Source organism: Pyrus communis, chromosome 3 (genome assembly GCF_041283825.1).
Source record: "Pyrus communis isolate YQ-2024b chromosome 3, ASM4128382v1, whole genome shotgun sequence".
Classification (NCBI taxonomy): Eukaryota; Viridiplantae; Streptophyta; class Magnoliopsida; order Rosales; family Rosaceae; genus Pyrus; species Pyrus communis.
This window is the reverse complement of record NC_142567.1, coordinates 26,209,974-26,237,284: the sequence shown is the minus strand read 5'-3', so window position 1 is coordinate 26,237,284 and position 27,311 is coordinate 26,209,974. Positions and strand designations below refer to the sequence as shown.

The window sequence follows — 27,311 nt, the reverse complement described above, 5'->3', positions numbered from 1 at the left end:
ACCAGAGAGAGAGAGAGAGAGAGAGAGATGGGGTTTGGAGGTACTCAGCTGTGCTTGTGTCTTTTGCTTGCCTTTGCTGTAATATCTTCATCTGCTCGGAACACCATTCTATTTTCAGGTATGCCGCCGTATATGTCTCTCTTTACCTATATCTACTTCAACCACTTGTTGACGTAAAACTTACCCGCAACGAGTCGAGTTTCATACCCTTCTTTCTGTGCATCGATCTCCATTGATCATGTGAACAGAGAGGAAATGAAATGCGTTGCAAGCAAGTCTTCTCCTACCGTCCTTCAACTGATGCATAATAACAATCATCTCCAAAGCCATTGAATTTGCTATTCTTTTCCAATCTTAACCATTGGAGGATTATTATGTTGGAAATTAATTCTATAATACCCTATATTTTGTCTCGTTACGATATACAAATGAACCTTACTATTATTTAATATAAAGAATATAAATCTAGGAATAAATAATTCATTATTGATCAGCAAGCGTCAGGTATCCGTTGCCTGCGTTTTGGAATTGGGTTGCAGGTGTTGAAGTGTGTGCAACACCAGCTGGGTTTGCGCATTCATAGTCGTATAGTCTCATGACTCTCATCTCATGCATCCATATATATATATATATATATGTGTTTTGTCTCTTTTATATATTATTTGTATATTTGCTAGTTGTGCTTATGGACACTGCTCACACACCAATTGAAACTTTGTCTAAACCATTTTCCCTATAAGCCCTAGATCCTCTCGTTGGAAAGGAACTTCCATATCCCCGTTTATTGTTCCTTTATCATGTAGTGAGAGATAACGACAATTAATATTCTCATTTCCGTGTCACGTGAAGTGAGAAATAAAGAGGAGCCAAAGAAATGGGTGGAGAAGTCCTTAGACTAATTAGCACTGTCATTTTTTCTCTTTGACCCTAAGATAGAGAATATATAAGGATATTGTTTGCTTTGATTCTTGGCTAGCTAAGTGTGCCTTGTATATTCACAACATAGGTCTCATAACGTTAGTGTTTATAAGGCAATATAAGTTTGACAAAAAAACATTATTTCGTATATACTAATATACATATATCTTTTGTAATTAGTTTGTTTACAAGGTGTTTATTTATTGTTGTAATGTACTAAATATTATGCAATGGAAGCTAATTTTCTTCTTTCCTTTGTTGGTGCTTGGTTATACACTATAGATGATGAGTTGGTGGTGGCCATGGAGATGGAGGGTAGGTCTTTGAGGGTGACGACAAATGACTACAATGACCCAACTGCCAATCGAGGGCATGATCCCTCCCCCGCCTCTTCAAGAGTCAAATCCAGAGGAGACGGCGGCCGGAAGGGCTAAAGCTTAAAAATGTAATATATTGCTTGAAAAGGCTATTATATTGCCTCATGTGTAACATGATTTCATTTTTTTTTCCATTGGGTGCACCCAAGTTATATCTCAAATAAAAATTGTACTCAAAATATTCTTATTCTATCTTTTAGCTACATTAAATAAGCGATGACCGTAATCTATATTATTTGTTGACAAATTTTTTTTTGTTAATTAAAAAAGTATGGAAAGACGATTTGGTCTATATTCATAATTCATAAAAATATTAGAAAAGAAAAATTATGGACATCAAGGTAGTTGCACCAAAAGAATTTTATTTTTATTTTTCTCTTCATCGCTCACATATCATCAAAGCATCACACCCCACTCTATCTCTGCCCAACGCCTCTTTTCTTAACTGCACAAACCTCTGCAAAACAAAACAAAAAAAAGTTAGGGTAGTAGTTAATAATACTTACCTATACACTGAAATTTTGTGCTCATAAGAAAAAAAACATATGTAGAATAAGTACTCTAGCTTATCTCACTTTTAATTTGGGAAAGTGGATCAACTTTATTCACCGCTTTTTCAATGTATCTTCAAAGTTTTTTATGATCTGACATTTTTGTCATTAAATCTTATTCCTTATATTTTTTACTAGAATGTAATAGATTAATGAGAGCTCGAAGTATAGCCGAAAATCTCGAAAACTTGTAACATATTACAATTCAACGTGGTAATTTCCTGGTGTATGATGTTGAGCATGGAAATTTTTTTTAGAGTATTTTAAAAGATATGTCAAAATGTTTAAATCAGCAATAATAGTTAAAAAAGATAGCATTAATGTTTTTCAACCCATAAACCAAATTTAATGTGACATGACATGAAATGACATATCTTCCCCTTACTGTCAAATTTGACAGCACTTTCAAATTCTTTTAATATATTATTAAATTCTTTTTATTAATTTTTTTATTGGTTTAAGGCATTGCCTTTTTATTGTTCATTACCAATGCAATGTTTAAATATTTTTATACCTTTTAATTCATTTTCTTTCATCACCAATAAAAAGAAAATAAATATGAATTTGTATTTTACATTTAAAATTTGGTATATTAGGTGAATAGTAAAATTTAAAAAATTGTCAAAATATCACATAAGCTGTTAAATTTAAATTTAGCATATCAGTTGAAGGTGATCTTAATGTATCAAAAACACTGTCTGATAAATCAAGTATCGTAAAATAATTAGTTGTTATGTAATGACAAGTGTCCTAGACGATGTTTTAGGTATACCAAAAAACTTCTCTTGAACTTGATTGTTCTCAAAGGCTTTACGGTCTTACCAAGGGAACGCTAGAAACGGTACCGTTAGAATTACAGCGTGTCCGAACGTTTCAGCCAAGCCAACTGTAACACGAATGTAACTGCCACGAGAACGAAGGCCACTGTTGACGTGTCAAGTTCGTAAAACGACACCAAATTATTGGAACTTTCTCCACCTTCGTCAAGCTCACGTATATGTGCTGCAGAGGCACTCTCTGATCTTAACTTCCACTAAACGACGTCGTCACGCATCCGAACGCCATGTCTTGGTTCAGGAGCCTCATCCAAGTCTCAGCCACCACCGCCAGATCATCGGCCCGACCCAGAATTTCTGACCCGTTCTCCTACACTCTGCTCTCCCGCTTCAGCTCTGAGCCGGCTCGCCCGAGTCCGATCCATGAGACTCCGGATCCGACTCCTACTCCTCAACCTCCGACCTTTTACTCGGGTCTGGGCCCCACAATGCCCGGCGACAAGCCGAGGGTGGTGGTCCTGGGTTCCGGCTGGGCCGGGTGCCGGCTTATGAAAGGATTGGACACCGAGCAATACGACATCGTCTGCGTGTCGCCGAGGAACCATATGGTGTTCACGCCGCTGCTGGCGTCCACCTGCGTCGGAACTCTGGAGTTCCGGTCCGTAGCCGAGCCCATTGCGAGGATCCAACCAGCCATTTCGAGAGAAACCGGGTCGTATTTCTTCCTCTCCAACTGTATCGGCCTCGATCCTGATAAGCATGTGGTAAGTCCATTTTTTCCCTAGCTTTTTTTTCTTTTTTTAGGTTCTTGGATAGTAAATAGTGAATTGGGATGTTTTGATTTACTGATTTATTGACTTTCTGGGTAAAGTTTGCAATGGGTAATCATTACTTAATTGAACTTTTGCTTTTCTGTACACTGTAATGAAAAATGTGGATCAAATTATTAGCTTCTGCGTTGTTAATTTTGGTAAAAATATGATTTTTCAGCTGAAAGTGGCTTAATTTTAGGAAATTGTTATTAACACTTCAAAAATCTCATTTGTCATTCCGGACTTTGTATAATTAGAAAGAAAAATAGAAGGAGTGTAGAATGAGATTTTTGGAGTGGTAATAACGGTTCCCTAATTTTAACTCATTATTTGATTCAAGTGCTACAAAGATTTGAGCTTTTTTTTTTTTGTTTTGGTGGAGAGAATATACAAAATGTTGGAGAATATTTGGATTTAAAGATTGCCTTACTCGCAAAAATGCTGGTTTGGGAAATGAAGGTGAAATGCGAGACGGTAACTGATGGAGCTGAACCCTTGAAGCCATGGAAGTTTGAAATTGCGTATGACAAGTTGATAATTGCTTTGGGAGCAATGCCAACCACTTTTGGCATACAAGGTGTACATGAACATGCAATTTTTCTTCGTGAAGTCTCTCATGCCCAGGAAATCCGTAGGAAGCTGCTCCTAAACTTGATGTTGTCGGATGTGCCTGGTATACTGCTGCACTTGGATTTAATTACTAGAGAACAACAATCACATGATATGAGATCTCATTGAGTATTTCGTTTGATTTTGGTTTGGAGGCAGGTGTTTCAGAGGAAGAGAAAAGCAGACTCCTACACTGTGTTGTTGTCGGAGGTGGTCCCACGGGAGTTGAGTTCAGCGGTGAACTTAGTGACTTTATTCAGAGAGATGTTCAGGAAAGATATGCTCATGTGAAAAATTATATTCATGTTACCTTAATTGAGGTTTGTTCATTACCTCGCCACGAGATTCAACCATGTTGGATACTCCTTGTCTTATCTTTTGCAGAATTATTAGATAAAAATGCAGTCCATGCAACTGAGTAAGTAGATTTCTATATGGAAACTTAGTAACATTCTTGTCTTCATAGGCAAATGAGATTTTATCATCATTTGATGATCGGCTGAGGCACTATGCTACGAAACAACTGACGAAGGTAAGAGATATTTTATTCATAACAGAACCTATTGCCCTGTTATTAGTCAAGTGAGATATTATCTGAGAATCGTTCTTATGCACATAATGGCAACTTCAAATCCTTTCACCACCTGTTGTATTAAAGAACTAAAGAGTGGTTCTCAGAGATTATCTCCCACAAACTACAGTTGTTGATTGCTACAGTTTTCCCACCAATTGCTGGGTATGTTCATTGCACGTTTGATTGTTTCTCTCAGTCAGGAGTTCGTCTTGTCCGTGGGATCGTTAAGGATGTCAAGGATAAGAAAATAATTCTTAATGATGGCACAGAGGTTCCTTATGGCCTTTTGGTATGGTCTACCGGTGTTGGTCCATCACCTTTGGTGAACTCATTGCCGCTTACAAAGTCTCCTGGTGGAAGGTAATACTTTAATTTGTTTCTAATGAAAAGAGGTTGTTCCTCCTTTCAACTACTGGAGTTTCTAACAAATCTAAGCTTACGGTATAGTATTGTTCTGATCTTCATCTTAGAACCTCATGAGTTTTCATAAATTTCAGTACCTTCTGGTGAACTTTTTACTTCACTTTTCACCCAAATTCAGTTTAGATTGTTCCATTTTCTCCTCTGCAACACAAATCTTTCATTTCAATACCATCTGTCTTTAATTGTTTTAAATGTCATGTTTCTTTTCATATCATAAGGTTTCAGTATGATTTGGTCCATGTGTTCCCCAAATTGTTTAGTATGCTTTAGAATGACATATCCTGTTAGCGTAATTTTTTATGACCCTTTTCTCTAATTGCAGGATTGGTGTTGACGAGTGGCTGCGTGTTCCTGACGTGCAGGATGTGTACTCAATTGGAGACTGTAGTGGTTTTGTTGAAAGTACCGGAAAACCAACTCTCCCAGCCTTGGCCCAGGTTAGGATTTGTTCGATTATCCATTCTCATAGAATCCCATCTCCCATGTGTGTAAAAGTCCATAAACTTTGTGTAATGGTAGTATTATACTGTGAAGTTCTAGCCAACCAGCAAATTCAATGAAATTATTTTCTTTTTAAAAGTTATTCGAGATTTAACGGTCTGCTGTTAAAGGGCAACTGAAATGATCTTTATGCATCTCTGTTTTAAATATATGAAGGTTGCAGAGAGGCAAGGAAAGTATTTGGCCAATTTACTGAACAAAATTGGCAAAGCTGGTGGAGGACGTGCCAACGCTGCAAGAGAGTATAAATACGAGGAACCATTTGTGTACAAGCATTTAGGAAGCATGGCGACTCTAGGGAGATACAAGGCTCTTGTGGACCTCAGACAGAGCAAGGTGAATTTCAAGCCACTTCGAAGCCTCTGCTCTCGCACATTAAGCTAAGATAACTGACCTTATGTAGCGCACATATTTGCAGGCGGGTAAAGGCGTATCTATGGCTGGGTTCTTCAGTTGGTTTGTTTGGCGCTCGGCATATTTAACCCGAGTCATAAGCTGGAGGAACAGATTCTATGTGGCGATCAATTGGCTTACAACATTCGTGTTTGGGCGCGATATAAGCAGAATCTAGATTTGACAAGGAAACGAAGAAACCTAGTAGCATGAATACTGCTACTAGGTGATGCTGGCGGCAGAGGCTGAGACCAAACTACGGTGGGGCGGCGGTGAGTGCTGTGATGGTTAAGGATTGGATTCAATGGACGGTTGATGGTGGCGGTGGCGATTGAACCACTCCCACGGTAAAATAAAAAAATAAAATAAATTACTAAGAGATGATGTAGATACGATAACGATTGCCATGTTTTGTGTCATATCAGTTGGTTTAGTTCAGTGTATGACGTGGTGCTCTTATTCACTCTACTTCTATTCATTTCTAAGAACATATGGGTTTCGAACGACGGGGTTACACAAGATGTTCTTGCTGTTTATAATTTATAGGACATATATTGTGCCTGTTTATATGAATACTAATGTGATTTGGTTTCCTTTCGGATATCATTCTTGAACTGCAGCATTGTCATCACATCGTATATTATCGTGTATTATCGTCCCGCGGTGTCAGTTGAAGTTCTTTACAAGTACGTACAGTTACAACTCGAAACACTACTGAAATTTGTTTACATTACAGTTCTGTTGGCAATATAACCACCGTCTTCGGCAATTTCTTGATATGAAACGTAAACCGTCATCTCCCTTTAGAAGTTTTGAACAAAAAAAAACACATGCAGTACATATCCAAAACACCTCCATAAACTCAAGAAAATTGAAATGCACGTTCAAGTTCCATTTCATACGAGGCATTTCCAGTATGCAGAGCAGAACTTAGAGCGAGTACATGATCAAGTACCCAAAAAACATACTTATACGTGCAAACCAGGAAGAACACATACTTTGAGTAGATGCGGAATATTCCGAATGAAACTATATTAACAGGCTTAATAGAGTTGAAATCGATTTTAAACCGAATCAATGATCGTCTCAGGACGCAAGCAGGCCCAGGTTATCGTTCAGAACTTTGTATAACAGTGATGGGAAAAAATTCATTACAACTGCTAGCTCGAAGCCTTTGAACCTACTAAGCACGTATGCGAGCTTCAAACTCCAACCGCAAGAATTTGGACTTTACAAACCCAGCTACTAGACTAGGACGATAAAGCCGAGTCTGTGATTCTTGAACTACCCAACTTACTCGCAATGGCATCTCTTAGTTCAATCTCTCCCGGAAATCTTCCCTCCTTCAGCTTTGAGAAAACCTGCAACATACAAGAGAACAGAAGCTAACACTCACGCGTATGCATCAATCAAAGACGAGCGTTATTGAAAAGGCCAAAAGCGGCTTTCACCAAAAGGAATTAAACGAATAGGAATTGATAATCTAGCTCCCAGCAAGAAGAAAAAGGGGTTTGCGCACCAATTCATCGTTGAGGTAAACTTCGAAAGCACCAGTGCCCTGGAGGAAGGACTGCAATGCATTGCCTAGAAGCCAAGTGGATGCAATGGTACCAAATCTATTTGCACGCAGAGAATAATACCAAGCAGGAGGTGTCGCAACCCCCAACATAGGAAAAATCTGCTCGCCCGCCATTATAATCCCAAAAACTCCAACTTGAGCAACCGGGACCAGCTTGCTGACCACACGCTTTGGAAGGGGCGGGGGATAGTTCGAAAGTTCAACATGGATTCCAGGAAACGCAGCCTCCAACATCTTCGTCATTGTTACCGCATTCCCCCTACCAAATGCAAATTTTTTCGATAAGTAAATATAGCCCAACCCCGAAGATCCAATCTAACATGTTAAGTGCAAAGCAAGTAGGAACCCACATATTCTCGGTACACTAATTCGTAGCTAACAGATAAATCAAGAGAATTTTACAGTTTATCTGATAAACCCCAGGATCCGAATAACAATTCAATTTCAAATGAATAGCTGTTCAAGTTGATCTTCTATTATCCCACATCATAATTCGACATAAAACTAAAAACCCAATTCAAGAAATCACAAAAGAAACAAGAGAATTACTTGTACGAGCAAGAAGTGCAGAAGCTAATCTTGACCGTGCTGCCGACGCCGATTGCCCCGAAAGCGCTTGGTTTCTGAAATCCGACCAAACCAAAGAATTAAAGACGGAAATTAGAATAGGATAAAAATACGGAATCAATTGCAACAAAGACTGGGAATTTAAGAGGAATTCAGATTGAAATACCTGTGAGGGAAACTCTAGGGTTTCTTTGGCGACTGGAGGAGGTTGGTGTTGGTGTTGGTGTTGGAGGTGGGGATGGTGGTGGTGGTGGTGGGGAGGTTTGTGGGGCGGAGGAGGGGGCGGGGTGAAGAGGTTTAGGAGGTCGGTGCAGAAGAGGAAGAGCGGAAGCCCTAGCAGAACAAGCTGAGCTCGATCCATTGATCAGTCAACAGAAACCGTAGAGAGAAAGAGAGAGAGAGAGAGAGAGAGTTGGAGACGAAAATGGTTGCTTTGACTCTACTGGTAGGTAGCAGATAATATTCTTTGGACCTCAAGGAGACTTTGGGCTCAGTTCCTTCTATGTAACCCAAATAAATTTATGGGTGTGATATCAACACTTTTTTTTACTTCTCACACATCTATTTAATTTTTTACTGTTGGATCGGATGAAGTAAAGAAGATCAATGAACATAAATTAAAAAAAGTGTGTGAGAAGTAAAATAATCCACACACCCCTAAATTTATACGAATATGAATGATAGTGGGGGAGATAATGATTTAAAGGTAGGAAAATGATAAACACACACCATTTGTAGCTTCACACATCTATGTTTAATCAGTTCGTTGATTTCGTTTGATTTATTTAATCTGATGATCAAAAATAAAAAGAAGTGCATGAAGCTAAAAAGAGTGAAAATTACCTCCCTAAAGGTAAACCCTGTTACCTACTTGAGTTACAAATGTCTTGCTAGACAATCGCTTTCTTTGGAGAATTATATAGAAATTTTATGAAGAAATTTTGATATGTAAGAAGCTTAAAGTTCAATTGGTTAAAAGTATTCATTCATTAAACAAAATTGTGTGCATAACAAATAAAAAAAAATTGCTTTGGATACCCAAACAAGTTTACAATTAGACCAAAATTAAACCTTTACAAGTTACATTTGATTTGATATAACAGAATTTAACCCTAAAACTATAAACTGAAGAAAAAATAAAAATGAAAAGAAGGGAGGACGAAGAGGATGACATCCATTTATAGCAAAGAGAAAAAAAAAAACGATGAACTCTTCATAGATAGAACAATAAATACAATATAACTTAAGTTGTTAAGAGCGCTCGTGCATGCAAAGTCAAAATTACAATTTTTTTTTTTTTTAAGAAAACCTCGGCGTTACGAGAGAAATTTTATTGATAACGAAAAAAAAATTACACCTAGTCAAGGGGGGACATAAACCTAACCCCTTATAGTACAAGAAAAAAAAAAGGAGAAAAACAATATGCAAAAGAAGGGAAGACATAAACCTAACCCCTCATAGTATAAGGAAAAAGGAGAAAAACAACATGCAAAAGAAGAGGGGAAACAAAAACAAAAAAAATACAAGAAAGTGAGACAAACCCTCTAGCTTAAATCTAGGGCTGGTTCAGGTCGGAATCCTGACCGAAACCCCCAACCCAAATCCCAAAACCAAAACATTTCGGGATGGGATTTTATATTCCAAAACCGAACCGAAACTATTCAATTCCCGAAATTCGAGATTCCTGAAACCGTTTCGGGATTTTCAGGTCACTTTGGGATTGGGTGGAATCCGTTCTATCTGTAATCAAGTTGCTCGAATGCAATGCTAATGCAACTAGCTCCTCTGTTTTGATAGTTTGTTAGCTTTGAAGAAATCCACAAACTTATATTGTGGCTTGGCAGTACTCTGCAGAAGCAGCAGAGCCGCAATGAGCTCTAGAGTTTGAGCTCCAAACAATGATATTGCCTGCACTACCAAAAAAAAATAAAAGATCAATCGACGGTGTGCAAACTGCATACTTAATGCAAAATCATTGAGAGTGAGTGACTGAGAGAGTCTAAGGAAGTGAGACTGTGAGAGGAATACAGAAGACCCAACTCACAATAGACGGTTGGATTAGATCTTAACCAATATAACGGTCCAAGTAATTTTTAATTATAAGTTAAAAATAAATAAATAAATATAATATTCGGTTCGGTTCAGGATTACCAAACACTTTCAAAGATATGGCCAAATCCCAAACCGAAACTTTCGGGATCGGTTCGGTTTTGGGTACTGAATTTTTCGGAAAATTCGGTTCGAGCATTTTTCGGTCAAATTTCGGGACGGGTATTTTCGGAAAAAAATTCCACCCCTACTTAAATCAAATCATGGTTTGATAGTTGAAGAAATTACCCATCAGCATCAGGAATCCTCGGATTGCAGTAAGATGTTGTGACTAAGTGCGGCATTGCTCCTCATCAAACATATCCCCACAGGACAATTTGAACTTGATGATCATCATGTGATAGCGAGTCACCACTTGATCGACATTGCTCCTTTAACAAATCATGTCCAGAGATCATCTGAAGATTTAAAAGAAAAATAAGAAAACAAATATAATGGCAGCGACAATTGATAATCTCGTACATAAATATCTACACAATAGTTCAATTACCTGAAGAAGTGACAATTGGTAGTTCCATACGTTGCAAGATACTCCAGGGTCCGCCAATATCTCTTTTCAGGAGTCAATTGATCTGGAGTCCTCCATTCGGATAGAAAATGGATATTTGGGATATGAGAAATCTTGGGCCACTCCTCTCCACGGCCTTCTTTGCAACGCTTTTCAAGGATGCTCGAACAATTGTTAAAGATAAGATTCTGTAGTGGTACTTTCCAAAGGAAGTCTGGCAGTGTCTTTAAGTTATGGCAGAAATAAATTTCTAAGTAAGAAAGGCATGGCATGACTGTAATTTCAGATTCTTCTTTCTTCCACCCTTCCACGCCTTCCCACTCTACCCAGTTAACCATTCCGCGAAGGCGGAGTTCTTTCAATTTTGGGAATAATGCTGGCGACGGTTTGAATGATGTCTGATCTTCTATTCCCAAAAATGCACCACCAACCTTTATCACATTGTCCAACCCATCTATGGTTAGTATTTCGAGGGACGGAAGTTTCCCAAGAGGAGGCAAAACTTCACACTTATCCCACCGTACAATGGTAACGACTTTCAAGTGGTTTAACGACGCCATCCAAATTGGCCAGGCGGTCCCAGTATGCCCAAGAATGTCTAAAGCTTCCAAATCTTTGTGCGGTCGTAAGACATCCAATATTTCTAAACTGCTTTCTGTCTGCCTGTAGTGCATACCACTACAATTTATTCCGAGATGAAAAAGTTTATTTTGATCCCACAATTGAGCTTTCTCAACCTCACTCACATCTTTTACATCCCCAGAAACCTCCACGACGAGACTACCCTGAAGGTTCAAGGTTCTCAGATCTTCAAATTGTAATGCTTCTTCCTTGTCACCGCAACACACAACAAACGTATCCAGTGCCTGCAAACTTGTTAACCTCCCAATCCCTTTTGGTAAGTACATGAGAGGACATCCTTCAATATAAAGATGTTTTAAGCTAATCAATCTTCCCATGTTATCAGGTAGTTTTCCAAGTGAGAAGCAACAGAAAAGGCGCAAGGTACACAAATTGTATAATTCACAAATAGCATCAGGTAATTTCTTCAAACCATTATTAAAAGACAAATCAATATGTTTCAAATGTATCAATTGTCCAATCTCCTCTGGAAGTTCTTTGAACCAATTACAATCTATCCAGTCACCACTCAAATTTAATGTCCTAAGACATTTCAATTGCAAAATAAACTCTGAGCTTATTGTAGTTATTACCCATTTAAAAGTTGTGAGTGTGCGCATGTTTTTGCAATTGGAATATGAGATAGCTAGTGAAAGTGGACCTCTGGGTACTGAAGCTAAGGTCAAATGGCGAACCTTATCACCCCATACTGCCATTTCATTGGTAGCACCCTCACCCTCAATAATCAAGCTATCATTCTTGTTGAGAAATTGAAGAAAGTCATGCACAATATCATGCATTTTGCAACTTATAACTTTACCGCTGCCACGATCTTTCTCAAAATCTTGGAAAAAAGAACGTGCTACTAAGTTATCAAAATATGTTTGGCCAATCATTTCCTTATCTTTATTCCCTTTCGAATTAAGATAATCTTGTGCCATCCAAAGATTAATCAAACAATCTCTATCAAACTGATAATCTTTAGGAAAAATAGCACAATATAATAGGCAACATTTAACTTCAGGGGCCAAATCATAATAACTTAGTAACAGTGGTTGGAAAACTTCTTGCTCGACATCTTCTAGACCCCACATTTCACTGCTCAAAACATCTTGCCATTCTCTCCGTGTTGTCTTGTTGCGCATCAGACTACCTAAAGTTTGGACAGCAAGAGGCAAACCTTTACACTTCTTTACAATTTCCCGACTGATATCTTCAAACTTATTGGACTCGTTGACTTCCTTACCATAAAAGGCCATGTGCTTGAAGATTGACAAACAAAATTGTTCACTCAATTCTCCCATACTGATCATGTGACTTGTTGCTCTCATCATATCAGCAACCCCATATTGTCTTGTTGTCACCACTATTCTACTGCCTTTAGCACCGCTTTGAATCAATGCTGCCTCTAATTGTTCCCACTTTTTACGGTCTCGAGTCCACACATCATCAAGGACAAGGAGAAACCTTTTGTCCTCAATGAATTCAGACACGTGTTGCAAGACACAGTCCAACTCATTTGAACTTGAGGGATCATTACCAATAATAGTTTTGGCAATCTTAATCACCTCAAAAGGATCCGACACACAAACCCATATTCTCTTTTCAAAATGGGTTTTAACTTTGGGATCATTATAAACTAGTTGTGCCAAAGTTGTTTTGCCCATTCCTCCCATCCCTACAATAGGGATGATAAGGGTTCCCCTCCCTTGTTCACTACTATCAGTCAACAAATTTGTTATCAAAACATCTTTTTCGTTTTCTCGTCCAAAGATGTAAGATTCATCGACGAAAGACGAAGTTATCCGTCGTTCAAGTCGTTGAGTACCTCTCTCTATGTGAAACCCATACATTTTTTTTTTTTTTTTTTTTGTGGGTTCTTGGATAGTAAATAGTGAATTGGGATGTTTTGATTTACTGATTTATTGACTTTCTGGGTAAAGTTTGCAATGGGTAATCAATACTTAATTGAACTTTTGCTTTTCTGTACACTGTAATGAAAAATGTGGAACAAATTATTAGCTTCTGTGTTGTTAATTTTGGTAAAAATATGATTTTTCAGCTGAAGGTGGCTTAATTTTAGGAAATCATTATTAGCACTTCAAAAATTTCATCTGTGACTCCGAACTTTCTATAATTAGAAAGAAAAATACGAGGAGTGTAGAATGAAATTTTTGAAGTGCTAACAACATTCCCTAATTTTAACTCATTATTTGATTCAAGTGCTACAAAGATTTGAGCTTTTTTTTTTTTTGTTTTGGTGGAGAGAATATACAAAATGATGGAGAATATTTGGATTTAAAGATTGCCTTACTTGCAAAAATGCTGGTTTGGGAAATGAAGGTGAAATGCGAGACGGTAACTGATGGAGCTGAACCCTTGAAGCCATGGAAGTTTGAAATTGCGTATGACAAGTTGATAATTGCTTTGGGAGCAATGCCAACCACTTTTGGCATACAAGGTGTACATGAACATGCAATTTTTCTTCGTGAAGTCTCTCATGCCCAGGAAATCCGTAGGAAGCTGCTCCTAAACTTGATGTTGTCGGATGTGCCTGGTATACTGCTGCACTTGGATTTAATTACTAGAGAACAACAATCACATGATATGAGATCTCATTGTGTATTTCGTTTGATTTTGGTTTGGAGGCAGGTGTTTCAGAGGAAGAGAAAAGCAGACTCCTACACTGTGTTGTTGTCGGAGGTGGTCCCACGGGAGTTGAGTTCAGCGGTGAACTTAGTGACTTTATTCAGAGAGATGTTCAGGAAAGATATGCTCATGTGAAAAATTATATTCATGTTACCTTAATTGAGGTTTGTTCATTACCTCGCCACGAGATTCAACCATGTTGGATACTCCTTGTCTTATCTTTTGCAGAATTATTAGATAAAAATGCAGTCCATGCAACTGAGTAAGTAGATTTCTATATGGAAACTTAGTAACATTCTTGTCTTCATAGGCAAATGAGATTTTATCATCATTTGATGATCGGCTGAGGCACTATGCTACGAAACAACTGACGAAGGTAAGAGATATTTTATTCATAACAGAACCTATTGCCCTGTTATTAGTCAAGTGAGATATTATCTGAGAATCGTTCTTATGCACATAATGGCAACTTCAAATCCTTTCACCACCTGTTGTATTAAAGAACTAAAGAGTGGTTCTCAGAGATTATCTCCCACAAACTACAGTTGTTGATTGCTACAGTTTTCCCACCAATTGCTGGGTATGTTCATTGCACGTTTGATTGTTTCTCTCAGTCAGGAGTTCGTCTTGTCCGTGGGATCGTTAAGGATGTCAAGGATAAGAAAATAATTCTTAATGATGGCACAGAGGTTCCTTATGGCCTTTTGGTATGGTCTACCGGTGTTGGTCCATCACCTTTGGTGAACTCATTGCCGCTTACAAAGTCTCCTGGTGGAAGGTAATACTTTAATTTGTTTCTAATGAAAAGAGGTTGTTCCTCCTTTCAACTACTGGAGTTTCTAACAAATCTAAGCTTACGGTATAGTATTGTTCTGATCTTCATCTTAGAACCTCATGAGTTTTCATAAATTTCAGTACCTTCTGGTGAACTTTTTACTTCACTTTTCACCCAAATTCAGTTTATATTGTTCCATTTTCTTCTCTGCAACACAAATCTTTCATTTCAATACCATCTGTCTTTAATTGTTTTAAATGTCATGTTTCTTTTCATATCATAAGGTTTCAGTATGATTTGGTCCATGTGTTCCCCAAATTGTTTAGTATGCTTTAGAATGACATATCCTGTTAGCGTAATTTTTTATGACCCTTTTCTCTAATTGCAGGATTGGTGTTGACGAGTGGCTGCGTGTTCCTGACGTGCAGGATGTGTACTCAATTGGAGACTGTAGTGGTTTTGTTGAAAGTACCGGAAAACCAACTCTTCCAGCCTTGGCCCAGGTCAGGATTTGTTCGATTATCCATTCTCATAGAATCCCATCTCCCGTGTGTGCAAAAGTCCATAAACTTTGTGTAATGGTAGTATTATACTGTGCAGTTCTAGCCAACCGGCAAATTCAATGAAATTATTTTCTTTTTAAAAGTTATTCGAGATCTAACGGTCTGCTGTTAAAGGGCAACTGAAATGATCTTTATGCATCTCTGTTTTAAATATATGAAGGTTGCAGAGAGGCAAGGAAAGTATTTGGCCAATTTACTGAACAAAATTGGCAAAGCTGGTGGAGGACGTGCCAACGCTGCAAGAGAGTATAAATACGAGGAACCATTTGTGTACAAGCATTTAGGAAGCATGGCGACTCTAGGGAGATACAAGGCTCTTGTGGACCTCAGACAGAGCAAGGTGAATTTCAAGCCACTTCGAAGCCTCTGCTCTTACACATTAAGCTAAGATAACTGACCTTATGTAGCGCACATATTTGCAGGCGGGTAAAGGCGTATCTATGGCTGGGTTCTTCAGTTGGTTTGTTTGGCGCTCGGCATATTTAACCCGAGTCATAAGCTGGAGGAACAGATTCTATGTGGCGATCAATTGGCTTACAACATTCGTGTTTGGGCGCGATATAAGCAGAATCTAGATTTGACAAGGAAACGAAGAAACCTAGTAGCATGAATACTGCTACTAGGTGATGCTAGCGGCAGAGGCTGAGACCAAACTACGGTGGGGCGGCGGTGAGTGCTGTGATGGTTAAGGATTGGATTCAATGGACGGTTGATGGTGGCGGTGGCGATTGAACCCCTACCACGGTAAAATAAAATAAATAAAATAAATTACTAAGAGATGATGTAGATATGATAACGATTGCCATGTTTTGTGTCATATCAGTTGGTTTAGTTCAGTGCATGACGTGGTGCTCTTATTCACTCTACTTCTATTCATTTCTAAGAACATATGGCTTTCGGACGACGGGGTTACACAAGATGTTTTAGCTGTTTATAGTTTATAGGACATATATTGTGCCTGTTTATATGAATACTAATGTGATTTGGTTTCCTTACGGATATCATTCTTGAACTGCAGCATTGTCATCACATCGTGTTATCGTGTATTATCGTCCTGCGGTGTCAGTTGAAGTTCTTTACAAGTACGTACTGTTACAACTCGAAAAACCACTGAAACTGTTTACATTGCAGTTCTGTTGGCAATATAACCACCGTCTTCGGCTACTTGTTGATATGAAACGTAAACCGTCATCTCCCTCGAGTTAGAAGTTTTGAACAAACGAAAACACATGCAGTGCATATCCAAAACACCTCCATAAACTCAAGAAAATTGAAATGCACGTTCAGGTTCCATTTCATCCGAGGCAGTTCCAGCATGCAGAGCAGAACTTAGAGCGCGTTCACGATCAAGTACCCAAAAAACATACTTATACGTGCAAACCAGGAAGAATACATACTTTGATTAGATACGGAATATTCTGAATGAAACTATATTAACAGGCTTAATAGAGTTGAAATCGATTTTAAACCGAATCAATGACCATCTCAGGACGCAAGCAGGCCCAGGTTATCGTTCATAACTTTGTATAACAGTGATGGGAAACAATTCATTACAACTGCTAGCTCGAAGCCTTTGAACCTACTAAGCACGTATGCGAGCCAGTACGCGAGCTTGAAACTCCAACCGCAAGTATTTGGACTTTACAAACCCAGCTACTAGACTAGGACGATAAAGCCGAGTCTGTGATTCTTGAACTACCCAACTTACTCGCAATGGCATCTCTTAGTTCAATCTCTCCCGGAAATCTTCCCTCCTTCAGCTTTGAGAAAACCTGCAACATACAAGAGAACAGAAGCTAACACTCACGCGTATGCATCAATCAAAGACGAGCGTTATTGAAAAGGCCAAAAGCGGCTTTCACCAAAAGGAATTAAACGAAAAGGAAATGATAATCTAGCTCCCAGCAAGAAGAAAAAGGGGTTTGCGCACCAATTCATCGTTGAGGTAAACTTCGAAAGCACCAGTGCCCTGGAGGAAGGACTGCAATGCATTGCCTAGAAGCCAAGTGGATGCAATGGTACCAAATCTATTTGCACGCAGAGAATAATACCAAGCAGGAGGTGTCGCAACCCCCAACATAGGAAAAATCTGCTCGCCCGCCATTATAATCCCAAAAACTCCAACTTGAGCAACCGGGACCAGCTTGCTGACCACACGCTTTGGAAGGGGCGGGGGATAGTTCGAAAGTTCAACATGGATTCCAGGAAACGCAGCCTCCAACATCTTCGTCATTGTTACCGCATCCCCCCTACCAAATGCAAATTTTTTCGATAAGTAAATATAGCCCAACCCCGAAGATCCAATCTAACTTGTTAAGTGCAAAACAAGTAGGAACCCACATATTCTCGGTACACTAATTCGTAGCTAACAGATAAATCAAGAGAATTTTACAGTTTATCTGATAAACCCCAGGATCCGAATAACAATTCAATTTCAAATGAATAGCTGTTCAAGTTGATCTTCTATTATCCCACATCATAATTCGACATAAAACTAAAAACCCAATTCAAGAAATCACAAAAGAAACAAGAGAATTACTCGTACGAGCAAGAAGTGCAGAAGCTAATCTTGACCGTGCTGCCGACGCCGATTGCCCCGAAAGCGCTTGGTTTCTGAAATCCGACCAAACCAAAGAATTAAAGACGGAAATTAGAATAGGATAAAAATACGGAATCAATTGCAACAAAGACTGGGAATTTAAGAGGAATTCAGATTGAAATACCTGTGAGGGAAACTCTGAGGCTGCGTGGTGGGGAGGAGGGGGCGGGGTGAAGAGGTTTAGGAGGTCGGTGCAGAAGAGGAAGAGCGGAAGCCCTAGCAGAACAAGCTGAGCTCGATCCATTGATCAGTCAACAGAAACCGTAGAGAGAGAGAGAGAGAGAGAGAGAGAGAGTTGGAGACGAATATGAATGATAGTGGGGGAGATAATGATTTAAAGGTAGGAAAATGATAAACACACACCATTTGTAGCTTCACAAATCTATGTTTAATCAGTTCGTTGATTTCGTTTGATTTATCTAATTTGATGATCAAAAATAAAAAGAAGTGCATGAAGCTAAAAAGAGTGAAAATTACCTCCCTAAAGGTAAAACCTTGTTACCTACTTAAGTTACAGTGTCTTGCTAGACAATCGCTTTCTTTGGAGAATTATATAGAAATTTTATGAAGAAATTTTGATATGTAAGAAGCTTAAAGTTCAATTGGTTAAAAGTATTCATTCCTTAAACAAAATTGTGCGCATAACAAATAAAAAAAACATTGCTTTGGATACCCAAACAAGTTTACAATTAGACCAAAATTAAACCTTTACAAGTTACATTTGATTTGATATAACAGAATTTAACCCTAAAACTATAAACTGAAGAAATGAAAAGAAAGGAGGACGAAGAGGATGACATCCATTTATAGCAAAGAGAAGAAAAAAACGATGAACTCTTCATAGATAGAACAATAAATACAACATAACTTACGTTGTTAAGAGCGCTTGTGCATACAAAGTCAAATTTTTTTTTAAGAAAACCTCGGCGTTACGAGAGAAATTTTATTGATAACAAAAAAAAAAATGACACCTAATCAAGGGGGGACATAAACCTAACCCCTCATAGTACAAGAAAAAAAAAAGGAGAAGAACAATATGCAAAAGAAGGAGGGACATAAACCTAACCCCTCATAGTATAAGGAAAAAGGAGAAAAACAACATGCAAAAGAAGAGGGAAAACGAAAAAAAAAAAAAAAAAACAAGAAAGTGAGACAAACCCTCTAGCTTAAATCTAGGGCTGGTTCAGGTCGGAATCCTGACCGAAACCCCCAACCCAAATTCCAAAACCAAAACATTTCGGGATGGGATTTTATATTCCAAAACCGAACCGAAATTATTCAATTCCCGAAATTCACGATTCCCGAAACTGTTTCGGGATTTTCAGGTCACTTTGGGATTGGGTGGAATCCGTTCTATCTGTAATGATAGTTTGTTAGCTTTGAAGAAATCCACAAACTTATATTGTGGCTTGGCAGTACTCTGCAGAAGCAGCAGAGCCGCAATGAGCTCTAGAGTTTGAGCTCCAAACAATGATATTGCCTGCACTACCAAAAAAAAATAAAAGATCAATCGACGGTGTGCAAACTGCATACTTAAAGCAAAATCATTGAGAGCGAGTGACTGAGAGAGTCTGAGGAAGTGAGACTGTGAGAGGAATACAGCAGACCCAACTCACAATAGACGGTTGGATTAGTTTTTAACCAATATAACGGTCCAAGTAATTTCTAATTATAAGTTAAAAATAAATAAATAAATAAATAAATATATATATATATATAATATTCGGTTCGGTTCAGGATTACCAAACACTTTCAAAGATATGGCCAAATCCCAAACCGAAACTTTTGGGATCAGTTTGGTTTTGGGTACTGAATTTTTCGGAAAATTCGGTTCGGGCATTTTTCGGTCAAATTTCGGGACGGGTATTTTCGGGAAAAAATTCCACCCCTACTTAAATCAAATCATGGTTTGATAGTTGAAGAAATTACCCATCAGCATCAGGAATCCTCGGATTGCAGTAAGATGTTGGGACTAAGTGCGGCATTGCTCCTCATCAAACATATCTCCACAGGACAATTTGAACTTGATGATCATCATGTGATAGCGAGTCACCACTTGATCGACATTGCTCCTTTAACAAATCATGTCCAGAGATCATCTGAAGATTTAAAAGAAAAATAAGAAAACAAATATAATGGCAGCGACAATTGATAATCTCGTACATAAATATCTACATAATAGTTCAATTACCTGAAGAAGTGACAATTGGTAGTTCCATACGTTGCAAGATACTCCAGGGTCCGCCAATATCTCTTTTCAGGAGTCAATTGATCTGGAGTCCTCCATTCGGATAGAAAATGGATATTTGGGATATGAGAAATCTTGGGCCACTCCTCTCCACGGCCTTCTTTGCAACGCCTTACAAGGATGCTCGAACAATTGTTAAAGATAAGATTCTGTAGTGGTACTTTGCAAAGGAAGTCTGGCAGTGTCTTTAAGTTATGGCAGAAATAAATTTCTAAGTAAGAAAGGCATGGCATGACTGTAATTTCAGATTCTTCTTTCTTCCACCCTTCCACGCCTTCCCACTCTACCCAGTTAACCATTCCGCGAAGGCGGAGTTCTTTCAATTTTGGGAATAATGCTGGCGACGGTTTGAATGATGTCTGATCTTCTATTCCCAAAAATTCACCACCAACCTTTATCACACTGTCCAACCCATCTATGGTTAGTATTTCGAGGGACGGAAGTTTCCCAAGAGGAGGCAAAACTTCACACTTATCCCACTGTACAATGGTAACGATTTTCAAGTGGTTTAACGACGCCATCCAAATTGGCCAGGAGGTCCCAGTATGCCCAAGAATGTCTAAAGCTTCCAAATCTTTGTGCGGTCGTAAGACATCCAATATTTCTACACTGCTTTCTGTCTGCCTGTAGTGCATACCACTACAATTTATTCCGAGATGAAAAAGTTTCTTTTGATCCCACAATTGAGCTTTCTCAACCTCACTCACATCTTTTACATCCCCAGAAACCTCCACGACGAGACTACCCTGAAGGTTCAAGGTTCTCAGATCTTCAAATTGTAATGCTTCTTCCTTGTCACCGCAACACACAACAAACGTATCCAGTGCCTGCAAACTTGTTAACCTCCCAATCCCTTTTGGTAAGTACATGAGAGGACATCCTTCAATATAAAGATGTTTTAAGCTAATCAATCTTCCCATGTTATCAGGTAGTTTTCCAAGTGAGAAGCAACAGAAAAGGCGCAAGGTACACAAATTGTATAATTCACAAATAGCATCAGGTAATTTCTTCAAACCATTATTAAAAGACAAATCAATATGCTTCAAATGTATCAATTGTCCAATCTCCTCTGGAAGTTCTTTGAACCAATTACAATCTATCCAGTCACCACTCAAATTTAATGTCCTAAGACATTTCAATTGCAAAATAAACTCTGAGCTTATTGTAGTTATTACCCATTTAAAAGTTGTGAGTGTGCGCAGGTTTTTGCAATTGGAATATGAGATAGCTAGTGAAAGTGGACCTCTGGGTACTGAAGCTAAGGTCAAATGGCGAACCTTATCACCCCATACTGCCATTTCATTGGTAGCACCCTCACCCTCAATAATCAAGCTATCATTCTTGTTGAGAAATTGGAGAAAGTCATGCACAATATCATGCATTTTGCAACTTATAACTTTACCGCTGCCACGATCTTTCTCAAAATCTTGGAAAAAAGAACGTGCTACTAAGTTATCAAAATATGTTTGGCCAATCATTTCCTTATCTTTATTCCCTTTCGAATTAAGATAATCTTGTGCCATCCAAAGATTAATCAAACAATCTCTGTCAAACTGATAATCTTTAGGAAAAATAGCACAATATAATAGGCAACATTTAACTTCAAGGGCCAAATCATAATAACTTAGTAACAGTGGTTGGAAAACTTCTTGCTCGACATCTTCTAGACCCCACATTTCACTGCTCAAAACATCTTGCCATTCTCTCCGTGTTGTCTTGTTGCGCATCAGACTACCTAAAGTTTGGACAGCAAGAGGCAAACCTTTACACTTCTTTACAATTTCCCGACTAATATCTTCAAACTTATTGGACTTGTTGACTTCCTTACCATAAAAGGCCATGTGCTTGAAGATTTACAAACAAAATTGTTCACTCAATTCTCCCATACTGATCATGTGACTTGTTGCTCTCATCATATCAGCAACCTCATATTGTCTTGTTGTCACCACTATTCTACTGCCTTTAGCACCGCTTTGAATCAATGCTGCCTCTAATTGTTCCCACTTTTTACGGTCTCGAGTCCGCACATCATCAAGGACAAGGAGAAACCTTTTGTCCTCAATGAATTCAGACACGTGTTGCAAGACACAGTCCAACTCATTTGAACTTGAGGGATCATTACCAATAATAGCTTTGGCAATCTTAATCACCTCAAAAGGATCTGACACACAAACCCATATTCTCTTTTCAAAATGGGTTTTAACTTTGGGATCATTATAAACTAGTTGTGCCAAAGTTGTTTTGCCCATTCCTCCCATCCCTACAATAGGGATGATAAGGGTTCCCCTCCCTTGTTCACTACTATCAGTCAACAAATTTGTTATCAAAACATCTTTTTCGTTTTCTCGTCCAAAGATGTAAGATTCATCGACGAAAGACGAAGTTATCCGTTGTTCAAGTCGTTGAGTACCTCTCTCTATGTGAAACCCATACATTTTTCTTTGCTTATAAATCAAAGTTAAACTCTCATTCAGCTCTTTTATCCTAGCAGCAATGTCATGACGAATAAAGACCTGACTGACTTGGCCAAAACAAAAGCAACCAGAGGAAACAGAAAATCTGACCTTCTTTTCAGGAACAAGAGCAGCTGCGCCATCTCTTTCTTGCTTCTCAACCTGTTGCCTCAGAATGTCATAGTTCCACTCGTCCAGCACATCTGCCATCTGGTAAGATATTTCCTTGAGGTTATCCAACCAGTTTCTCACGCGTTCCTCCTCCACCTTCCTTCGCTCAGCGTCCTGAAGCACTGCTTGAATAGCTATGAGATTGCTAGTGAATTCTTGAACGTCTTTCTTAACGTTCAAAACATTTTTCACCTCATCTTCTATGTAATGAAAAGTTGCTGAAGCCAACCGCTCTAGCAGCATGGAAACGATCGCATCAGCCATTTTTAATGTTTGGAATCAACTGACAGTGGATTAGTGAAACAAGTAGGGAAGTATGAATGAAGAAGAAAGGCAGGATGGTTGTGCAAGTGCCTTTCCTCTACCGAGTTTATAATTTCCAAGGCAAACTCCAAGTCAAGACTCAGTTATATTTGAATTCAACGAAAATTAGATGGGTACAACCTGGCTTGATACATGAATCCAGCTCGAATTATACTACACACGCGCATGCATAATGCATATTTTGAATTACAGTATGTCACGCGTTACTTATACGTTTTAAATGTATTTATATGTGTAAATTGACAAAAGAAAAGTCAAATATTTAAAATAAATAAATAATTTTAAATTATGTTAGAAGAAACCCTTCATAAACCAATTAAAGCAGCTGAATTCACAATAAAAATCGATCTCTATAGAATTTACATTAAGAATAAAGAAAATAATATTTAATTAATAAACAACTGATTGAATCACATTACTGCTAACTCATTGTGAGACTTAATCCACTCTCTTCCTCTTAGTGTAGATAATATCGTTTGTTCAAACAAAAACAAAAAAACACAGTCATTTAACAACTAATTTAATCACATTATTATCCGCGTGTGAAATACCTTTTTATAACTGGCGCCTCTTAAGATATTTTGAACGTGTTTAAAAATAGAGAAAATAATATTTGATCAACAAATGATTGAATCACATTAATCATAACCTATTGTGAGTTACTAATTATATATAGAAAAAAAAAATGTACAAAAAAATAACTATTAAAAACGAAAATACCCATGCCACATTTGATGCCATTATTTTGAGTTTCTTTTGAAGTTTTTTGTTTGATGCGCATTTTTGTCTAATTCTTTTTGGTGAAGCTTGTGACACCAAAAAATACTATTCATTGGGCTTGTTGGCTTTATAGAGAAGATTAAACTCAATTAGTAGAGAGATTTTTCAATATGCTAGGAACACATGCTGGTATACTACGTGTTCTTATATAACTTACATGAAATTTTCTTTTTTATTTTATTAATTTTTTAACATAAGAATCTCACCACTTGTATAGAGACACATAGTGTACCATTCCGTGTTCCGAGTATATTGAAAAATCTCTCCAATTAGTCAATTATAATACATTAAACTCAATTAGTATAATTAATTGAGTTTAATGTATTAAAATGTACTCTCTGATACTAATTTTGTCTCGCTTTAACCTTGAAAGAAATGTTAAATTTAAGGATATTTTGAAAATTTCTATTTTTATAAATTTAAGCGATTTTTACAGCTCAAAGCAGTAGAGAGTAAATTAATTGAAATATTAACAAATGTGGGACGTGATTTTTTTAGAGAGTCTCCTTAACAAGTGGTTAATATAAAAACGATAACATTTAAAATAAAATAAAACGAATCACATAGTTTGCGATCATGTTAACATTTTCAAGCAACAACTAAGATTGCTAATAAACCAAGACCTATGCCAGCAAGTGGGTGATAAACATAAACAAAGACTTCTTAGTTAATGGTCTTTATATTGCATTTGATCATTTGGTAATTTTATCATTCATTGTTAATGGTCTTTGATCTTTGTTTTGCAAATACAGGGCTTTTGTTAATGGTAATTTTATCAGTTGTCTCAAAAAGTGTGCCGCTTTCAAAATTTGTTTTAATTCTTGTAAATTAGAGTTGTTTAAACACTAGATAGGAAAAAAATTCAAAAACAAAATTTGTGATGTGGCTATGGTATCAATAATTTGTGAGAATGAAAAAAAATTATCGTCACATTATAGAAGCATATTGAAATATTACATACTAATATATATTTTTTAATAGTTTGATAAATATATTATTTATAAGTTTATATTACATGATGTTTTTATCAAATGAAAATTTTGGAAATAATGACATTTGCCAAACTTGGAAGAAATTGCCACCTAAAACAACCAAAACCAATCAAGTCAGTCGCTTTATACTTACAAGTTACAACTCGCACTAATTAACGGGGACCCATTACTTCAAGTATTCAGCGAACAAATCACTTTCCAGCTCTAAAGCCATTGCACCTTTCAAGTGGCCATCGCAATCAACTCTAACTTGCCACTGTTGCCAGCCGTCATCATGTTCATAAAAAAAATTAAAACAAAAAAGATGAAAATCACAAAAAATAGAAAGGTAAAATAGAAATATACTCATGCATAAAGGTGTTGGATTTTTATAACGTCGTAAATTCAATATGATTAATCTAATAAAGTTTATTGTTTGACAGAAAAAAAAAGGGCTCATGTCCTCCACTTGGAATTAGCCCACCACCAATCCAATTACCAATTCACGTAAAGGCTCATTAGTAACCAAAGAAGTGCAGAAGCTAATCTTGACCGTGCTAACGACGCCGATGGCACCGAAACCGCTTGGTTTCTGAAATCCGACCAATCCAAAGAATTACAGACGGGAATTAGAATACGATAGAAATATGCAATCAAGTGCAACAAAGATTGGGAATTTAAGAGGAATTCAGATTGAAATACCTGTGAGGGAAACTCTAGGGTTTCTTTGGCGACTGGAGGAGGTTGGTGTTGGAGGTGGGGGTGGTGGTGATGGGGAGGCTTGCGGGGCGGAGGAGGGGGCGGAGTGGAGAGGTTTAGGAGGTCGGTGCAGAAGAGGAAGAGCGGAAGCCCTAGCGGAAGAAGCTGTGCTCGATCCATTGATGCAGTCAACAGAGAGTGTGGAGAGAGAGAGAGTTGGAGACAAAAATGGTCGCTTTGACTCTACTGGTAGGTATTTGACAAAAAAAAAAAAAAAAAAAAAAAAATGAAAGAAGACTCTACTGGTAGGTACTAGGTAGCAGATAATATTGTTTGGACCTCAAGGAGACTCAGTTTCATCTTTGTAACCCAAATAAAGTTGGGCTTCTGGCCCATAACTAGCACATTGATGGTCATTTTTCTCGTTTTATACGAATATGAACACTAGTGGGGGAGATAATGATTTAAAGGTGGGAAAATGATAAACACAGATAGTTTGTAGCTTCACACATCTTTATTTAATTTAGTCTATTGATTTTGTTTAATTTATTCAATTCGATGATTAAAAATAAAGAGAGGTGCATGAAGCTAAAAAGACTGAAAATTAGCTTCCTAAAGTAAAAGCTCTTGCCTACTTGAGTTACAAGTAGTTTTGCTAGACAATCGCTTTCATTGGAGAATTATATAGAAATTTTATGAAGGAATTTTGATATGTAAGAAGCTTGAAGTTCAATTGGTTAAGAGTATTTATTCCTTAAACAAAATCGCGTGCATAACAAATAAACTTTGGATACCCAAACAAGTTTACAAATAGACCAAAATTGAACCTTTACAAATTACATTTGATTAGATATAACAGAGGATTTAACCCTAAAACCATAAACTGAAGAAAAAAACATTAAATTAAAAGAAAGGAGGACAAAGAGGATAACATCCATTTATAGCAAAGAGAAAGTAAAAAACGATGAACTCTTTGTAGATAGAACGATAAATACAACATAACTTAAGCGTTAAGAACGCTTGTGCATACAAAGTCAAAATTACATTTTTTTTTTTTAGAAAACCTCAACGGTAGGAGGGTAATTTTATTGATAACGAAAAAAGAAATTATACCTAGTCAGGATAGGATATAAACCTAACCCCTCATAGTACAAGAAAAAAGGAGAAAAAACAACATGTGAAAGAAGGGGAGACATAAACCTAACCCCTTATAGTACAATAAAAAAGGAGAAAAAACAACATACAAAAAGAGGACATAAACCTTACCCCTCACAGTATAAGAAAAAAGGAGTAAAAACAACATACAAAATAAGAGGGGACATAAACCTTACTTTTCTAGAAACGAAAACAAAAAATATACAAGAAAGTGAGACAAACCCTCTAGCTTAAATCAAATCATGGTTTGATAGTTGAAGAAATTACCCATCAGCATCAGTAATCCTTGGATTGCAGTAAGAAGATGTTGGGATTAAGTGCGGCGTTGCTCCTCATCAAACATACCCCACAGGACAATCATTAAACTTGATGATCATCATGTACAATAAGAAGATTATGCCTAGCGAGTCACCACTTGATCGACGTTGCTCCTTTAACCAAAACGTGTCCGGAGATCATCTGAAGATTTATAAGAAAAATAAGAAAACAAATATAATGGCAGTGACAATTGATAATCTGATAAATATCTGCATAGTAGCTCCCTGAAGAGGTGGACGAGATTGGTGCAGTTCGCCTCTAAACTAGTATGATTCCCGCTCCGCAATA

General features: G+C 37.6%; 8 protein-coding genes across 11 annotated transcripts; 3 read left to right on the top strand and 5 right to left on the bottom strand.

Moving 5' to 3' along the window:
• LOC137714888 (protein PSY3-like) lies at positions 1-1,500 on the top strand. The gene is made up of 2 exons (XM_068454046.2): positions 1-118; positions 1,201-1,500. Exons 1-2 carry the CDS (start codon positions 28-30, stop codon positions 1,350-1,352), a joined length of 243 nt encoding a protein of 80 aa, XP_068310147.1. The 5' UTR covers positions 1-27; the 3' UTR covers positions 1,353-1,500.
• A 1,165-nt stretch (positions 1,501-2,665) lies between these two features.
• On the top strand, positions 2,666-6,548 carry LOC137714871 (internal alternative NAD(P)H-ubiquinone oxidoreductase A2, mitochondrial). The gene is made up of 8 exons (XM_068454027.2): positions 2,666-3,386; positions 3,894-4,107; positions 4,203-4,363; positions 4,510-4,575; positions 4,814-4,977; positions 5,363-5,477; positions 5,698-5,877; positions 5,960-6,548. The coding sequence occupies exons 1-8, from the start codon at positions 2,910-2,912 to the stop codon at positions 6,110-6,112; spliced, it is 1,530 nt and encodes a 509-aa protein (XP_068310128.1). The 5' UTR covers positions 2,666-2,909; the 3' UTR covers positions 6,113-6,548.
• A 384-nt stretch (positions 6,549-6,932) lies between these two features.
• LOC148698228 (selT-like protein) lies at positions 6,933-8,550 on the bottom strand. The gene is made up of 4 exons (XM_088691507.1): positions 8,247-8,550; positions 8,063-8,136; positions 7,454-7,772; positions 6,933-7,295 (listed from the first exon to the last, which is right to left on the bottom strand). The coding sequence occupies exons 1-4, from the start codon at positions 8,439-8,441 to the stop codon at positions 7,185-7,187; spliced, it is 699 nt and encodes a 232-aa protein (XP_088547633.1). The 5' UTR covers positions 8,442-8,550; the 3' UTR covers positions 6,933-7,184.
• A 750-nt stretch (positions 8,551-9,300) lies between these two features.
• LOC137715530 (putative disease resistance protein RGA3) lies at positions 9,301-13,143 on the bottom strand. The gene is made up of 3 exons (XM_088691505.1): positions 10,680-13,143; positions 10,418-10,587; positions 9,301-9,988 (listed from the first exon to the last, which is right to left on the bottom strand). Exons 1-2 carry the CDS (start codon positions 12,992-12,994, stop codon positions 10,584-10,586), a joined length of 2,319 nt encoding a protein of 772 aa, XP_088547631.1. The 5' UTR covers positions 12,995-13,143; the 3' UTR covers positions 9,301-9,988; positions 10,418-10,583.
• Positions 13,144-13,625: 482 nt separating this feature from the next.
• On the top strand, positions 13,626-16,317 carry LOC148698227 (internal alternative NAD(P)H-ubiquinone oxidoreductase A1, mitochondrial-like). The gene is made up of 7 exons (XM_088691506.1): positions 13,626-13,875; positions 13,971-14,131; positions 14,278-14,343; positions 14,582-14,745; positions 15,131-15,245; positions 15,466-15,645; positions 15,728-16,317. Exons 1-7 carry the CDS (start codon positions 13,641-13,643, stop codon positions 15,878-15,880), a joined length of 1,074 nt encoding a protein of 357 aa, XP_088547632.1. The 5' UTR covers positions 13,626-13,640; the 3' UTR covers positions 15,881-16,317.
• Positions 16,318-16,672: 355 nt separating this feature from the next.
• LOC137714872 (selT-like protein) lies at positions 16,673-18,243 on the bottom strand. 2 transcript variants are annotated; one of them, XM_068454030.2, is made up of 4 exons: positions 18,029-18,243; positions 17,845-17,918; positions 17,236-17,554; positions 16,673-17,077 (listed from the first exon to the last, which is right to left on the bottom strand). In XM_068454030.2, exons 1-4 carry the CDS (start codon positions 18,146-18,148, stop codon positions 16,967-16,969), a joined length of 624 nt encoding a protein of 207 aa, XP_068310131.2. In that variant the 5' UTR covers positions 18,149-18,243; the 3' UTR covers positions 16,673-16,966. The 2 variants fall into 2 exon arrangements, with proteins under 2 accessions (XP_068310131.2, XP_068310132.2); XM_068454031.2 differs by having other exon boundaries at positions 17,851-17,918; positions 18,029-18,237.
• A 717-nt stretch (positions 18,244-18,960) lies between these two features.
• LOC148698225 (putative disease resistance protein RGA1) lies at positions 18,961-27,284 on the bottom strand. Of its 3 annotated transcripts, XM_088691501.1 has the most exons (6): positions 25,554-26,446; positions 25,351-25,443; positions 25,006-25,128; positions 20,096-23,009; positions 19,834-20,003; positions 18,961-19,384 (listed from the first exon to the last, which is right to left on the bottom strand). In XM_088691501.1, the coding sequence occupies exons 4-5, from the start codon at positions 21,991-21,993 to the stop codon at positions 20,000-20,002; spliced, it is 1,902 nt and encodes a 633-aa protein (XP_088547627.1). In that variant the 5' UTR covers positions 21,994-23,009; positions 25,006-25,128; positions 25,351-25,443; positions 25,554-26,446; the 3' UTR covers positions 18,961-19,384; positions 19,834-19,999. The 3 variants fall into 3 exon arrangements, with proteins under 3 accessions (XP_088547627.1, XP_088547628.1, XP_088547626.1); XM_088691502.1 differs by lacking the exons at positions 25,351-25,443; positions 25,554-26,446 and adding an exon at positions 26,973-27,284; XM_088691500.1 differs by lacking the exons at positions 25,006-25,128; positions 25,351-25,443; positions 25,554-26,446 and having other exon boundaries at positions 18,961-19,389; positions 20,096-23,805.
• On the bottom strand, positions 22,006-23,040 carry LOC148698226 (putative disease resistance protein RGA4). Its single transcript, XM_088690406.1, has one exon. It carries the CDS (start codon positions 23,038-23,040, stop codon positions 22,006-22,008), a length of 1,035 nt encoding a protein of 344 aa, XP_088546532.1.
• Positions 27,285-27,311: the final 27 nt, after the last annotated feature.

What these genes read in the sequence shown, in the direction of transcription:
- LOC137714888 (XM_068454046.2), top strand. Translation starts at nt 28, where the DNA reads ATGGGGTTTGGAGGTACTCAGCTGTGCTTGTGTCTTTTGCTTGCCTTT. An exon ending in GAACACCATTCTATTTTCAG is followed by an intron (nt 119 to 1,200) that starts GTATGCCGCCGT and finishes TATACACTATAG; the next exon opens with ATGATGAGTTGGTGGTGGCC.
- LOC137714871 (XM_068454027.2), top strand. Translation starts at nt 2,910, where the DNA reads ATGTCTTGGTTCAGGAGCCTCATCCAAGTCTCAGCCACCACCGCCAGA. An exon ending in TCGATCCTGATAAGCATGTG is followed by an intron (nt 3,387 to 3,893) that starts GTAAGTCCATTT and finishes TGGGAAATGAAG; the next exon opens with GTGAAATGCGAGACGGTAAC. An exon ending in CTACGAAACAACTGACGAAG is followed by an intron (nt 4,576 to 4,813) that starts GTAAGAGATATT and finishes TGTTTCTCTCAG; the next exon opens with TCAGGAGTTCGTCTTGTCCG.
- LOC148698228 (XM_088691507.1), bottom strand. Translation starts at nt 8,441, where the DNA reads ATGGATCGAGCTCAGCTTGTTCTGCTAGGGCTTCCGCTCTTCCTCTTC. An exon ending in TGCACTTCTTGCTCGTACAA is followed by an intron (nt 7,773 to 8,062) that starts GTAATTCTCTTG and finishes TGCATTTGGTAG; the next exon opens with GGGGAATGCGGTAACAATGA. An exon ending in TTTACCTCAACGATGAATTG is followed by an intron (nt 7,296 to 7,453) that starts GTGCGCAAACCC and finishes TGTATGTTGCAG; the next exon opens with GTTTTCTCAAAGCTGAAGGA.
- LOC137715530 (XM_088691505.1), bottom strand. Translation starts at nt 12,994, where the DNA reads ATGGGAGGAATGGGCAAAACAACTTTGGCACAACTAGTTTATAATGAT.
- LOC148698227 (XM_088691506.1), top strand. Translation starts at nt 13,641, where the DNA reads ATGCTGGTTTGGGAAATGAAGGTGAAATGCGAGACGGTAACTGATGGA. An exon ending in GATGTTGTCGGATGTGCCTG is followed by an intron (nt 13,876 to 13,970) that starts GTATACTGCTGC and finishes GTTTGGAGGCAG; the next exon opens with GTGTTTCAGAGGAAGAGAAA. An exon ending in ACAAAGTCTCCTGGTGGAAG is followed by an intron (nt 14,746 to 15,130) that starts GTAATACTTTAA and finishes CTCTAATTGCAG; the next exon opens with GATTGGTGTTGACGAGTGGC.
- LOC137714872 (XM_068454030.2), bottom strand. Translation starts at nt 18,148, where the DNA reads ATGGATCGAGCTCAGCTTGTTCTGCTAGGGCTTCCGCTCTTCCTCTTC. An exon ending in CCTCAGAGTTTCCCTCACAG is followed by an intron (nt 17,919 to 18,028) that starts GTATTTCAATCT and finishes GTCGGATTTCAG; the next exon opens with AAACCAAGCGCTTTCGGGGC. An exon ending in TGCACTTCTTGCTCGTACGA is followed by an intron (nt 17,555 to 17,844) that starts GTAATTCTCTTG and finishes TGCATTTGGTAG; the next exon opens with GGGGGATGCGGTAACAATGA.
- LOC148698225 (XM_088691502.1), bottom strand. Translation starts at nt 21,993, where the DNA reads ATGGCCTTTTATGGTAAGGAAGTCAACAAGTCCAATAAGTTTGAAGAT.
- LOC148698226 (XM_088690406.1), bottom strand. Translation starts at nt 23,040, where the DNA reads ATGGCTGATGCGATCGTTTCCATGCTGCTAGAGCGGTTGGCTTCAGCA.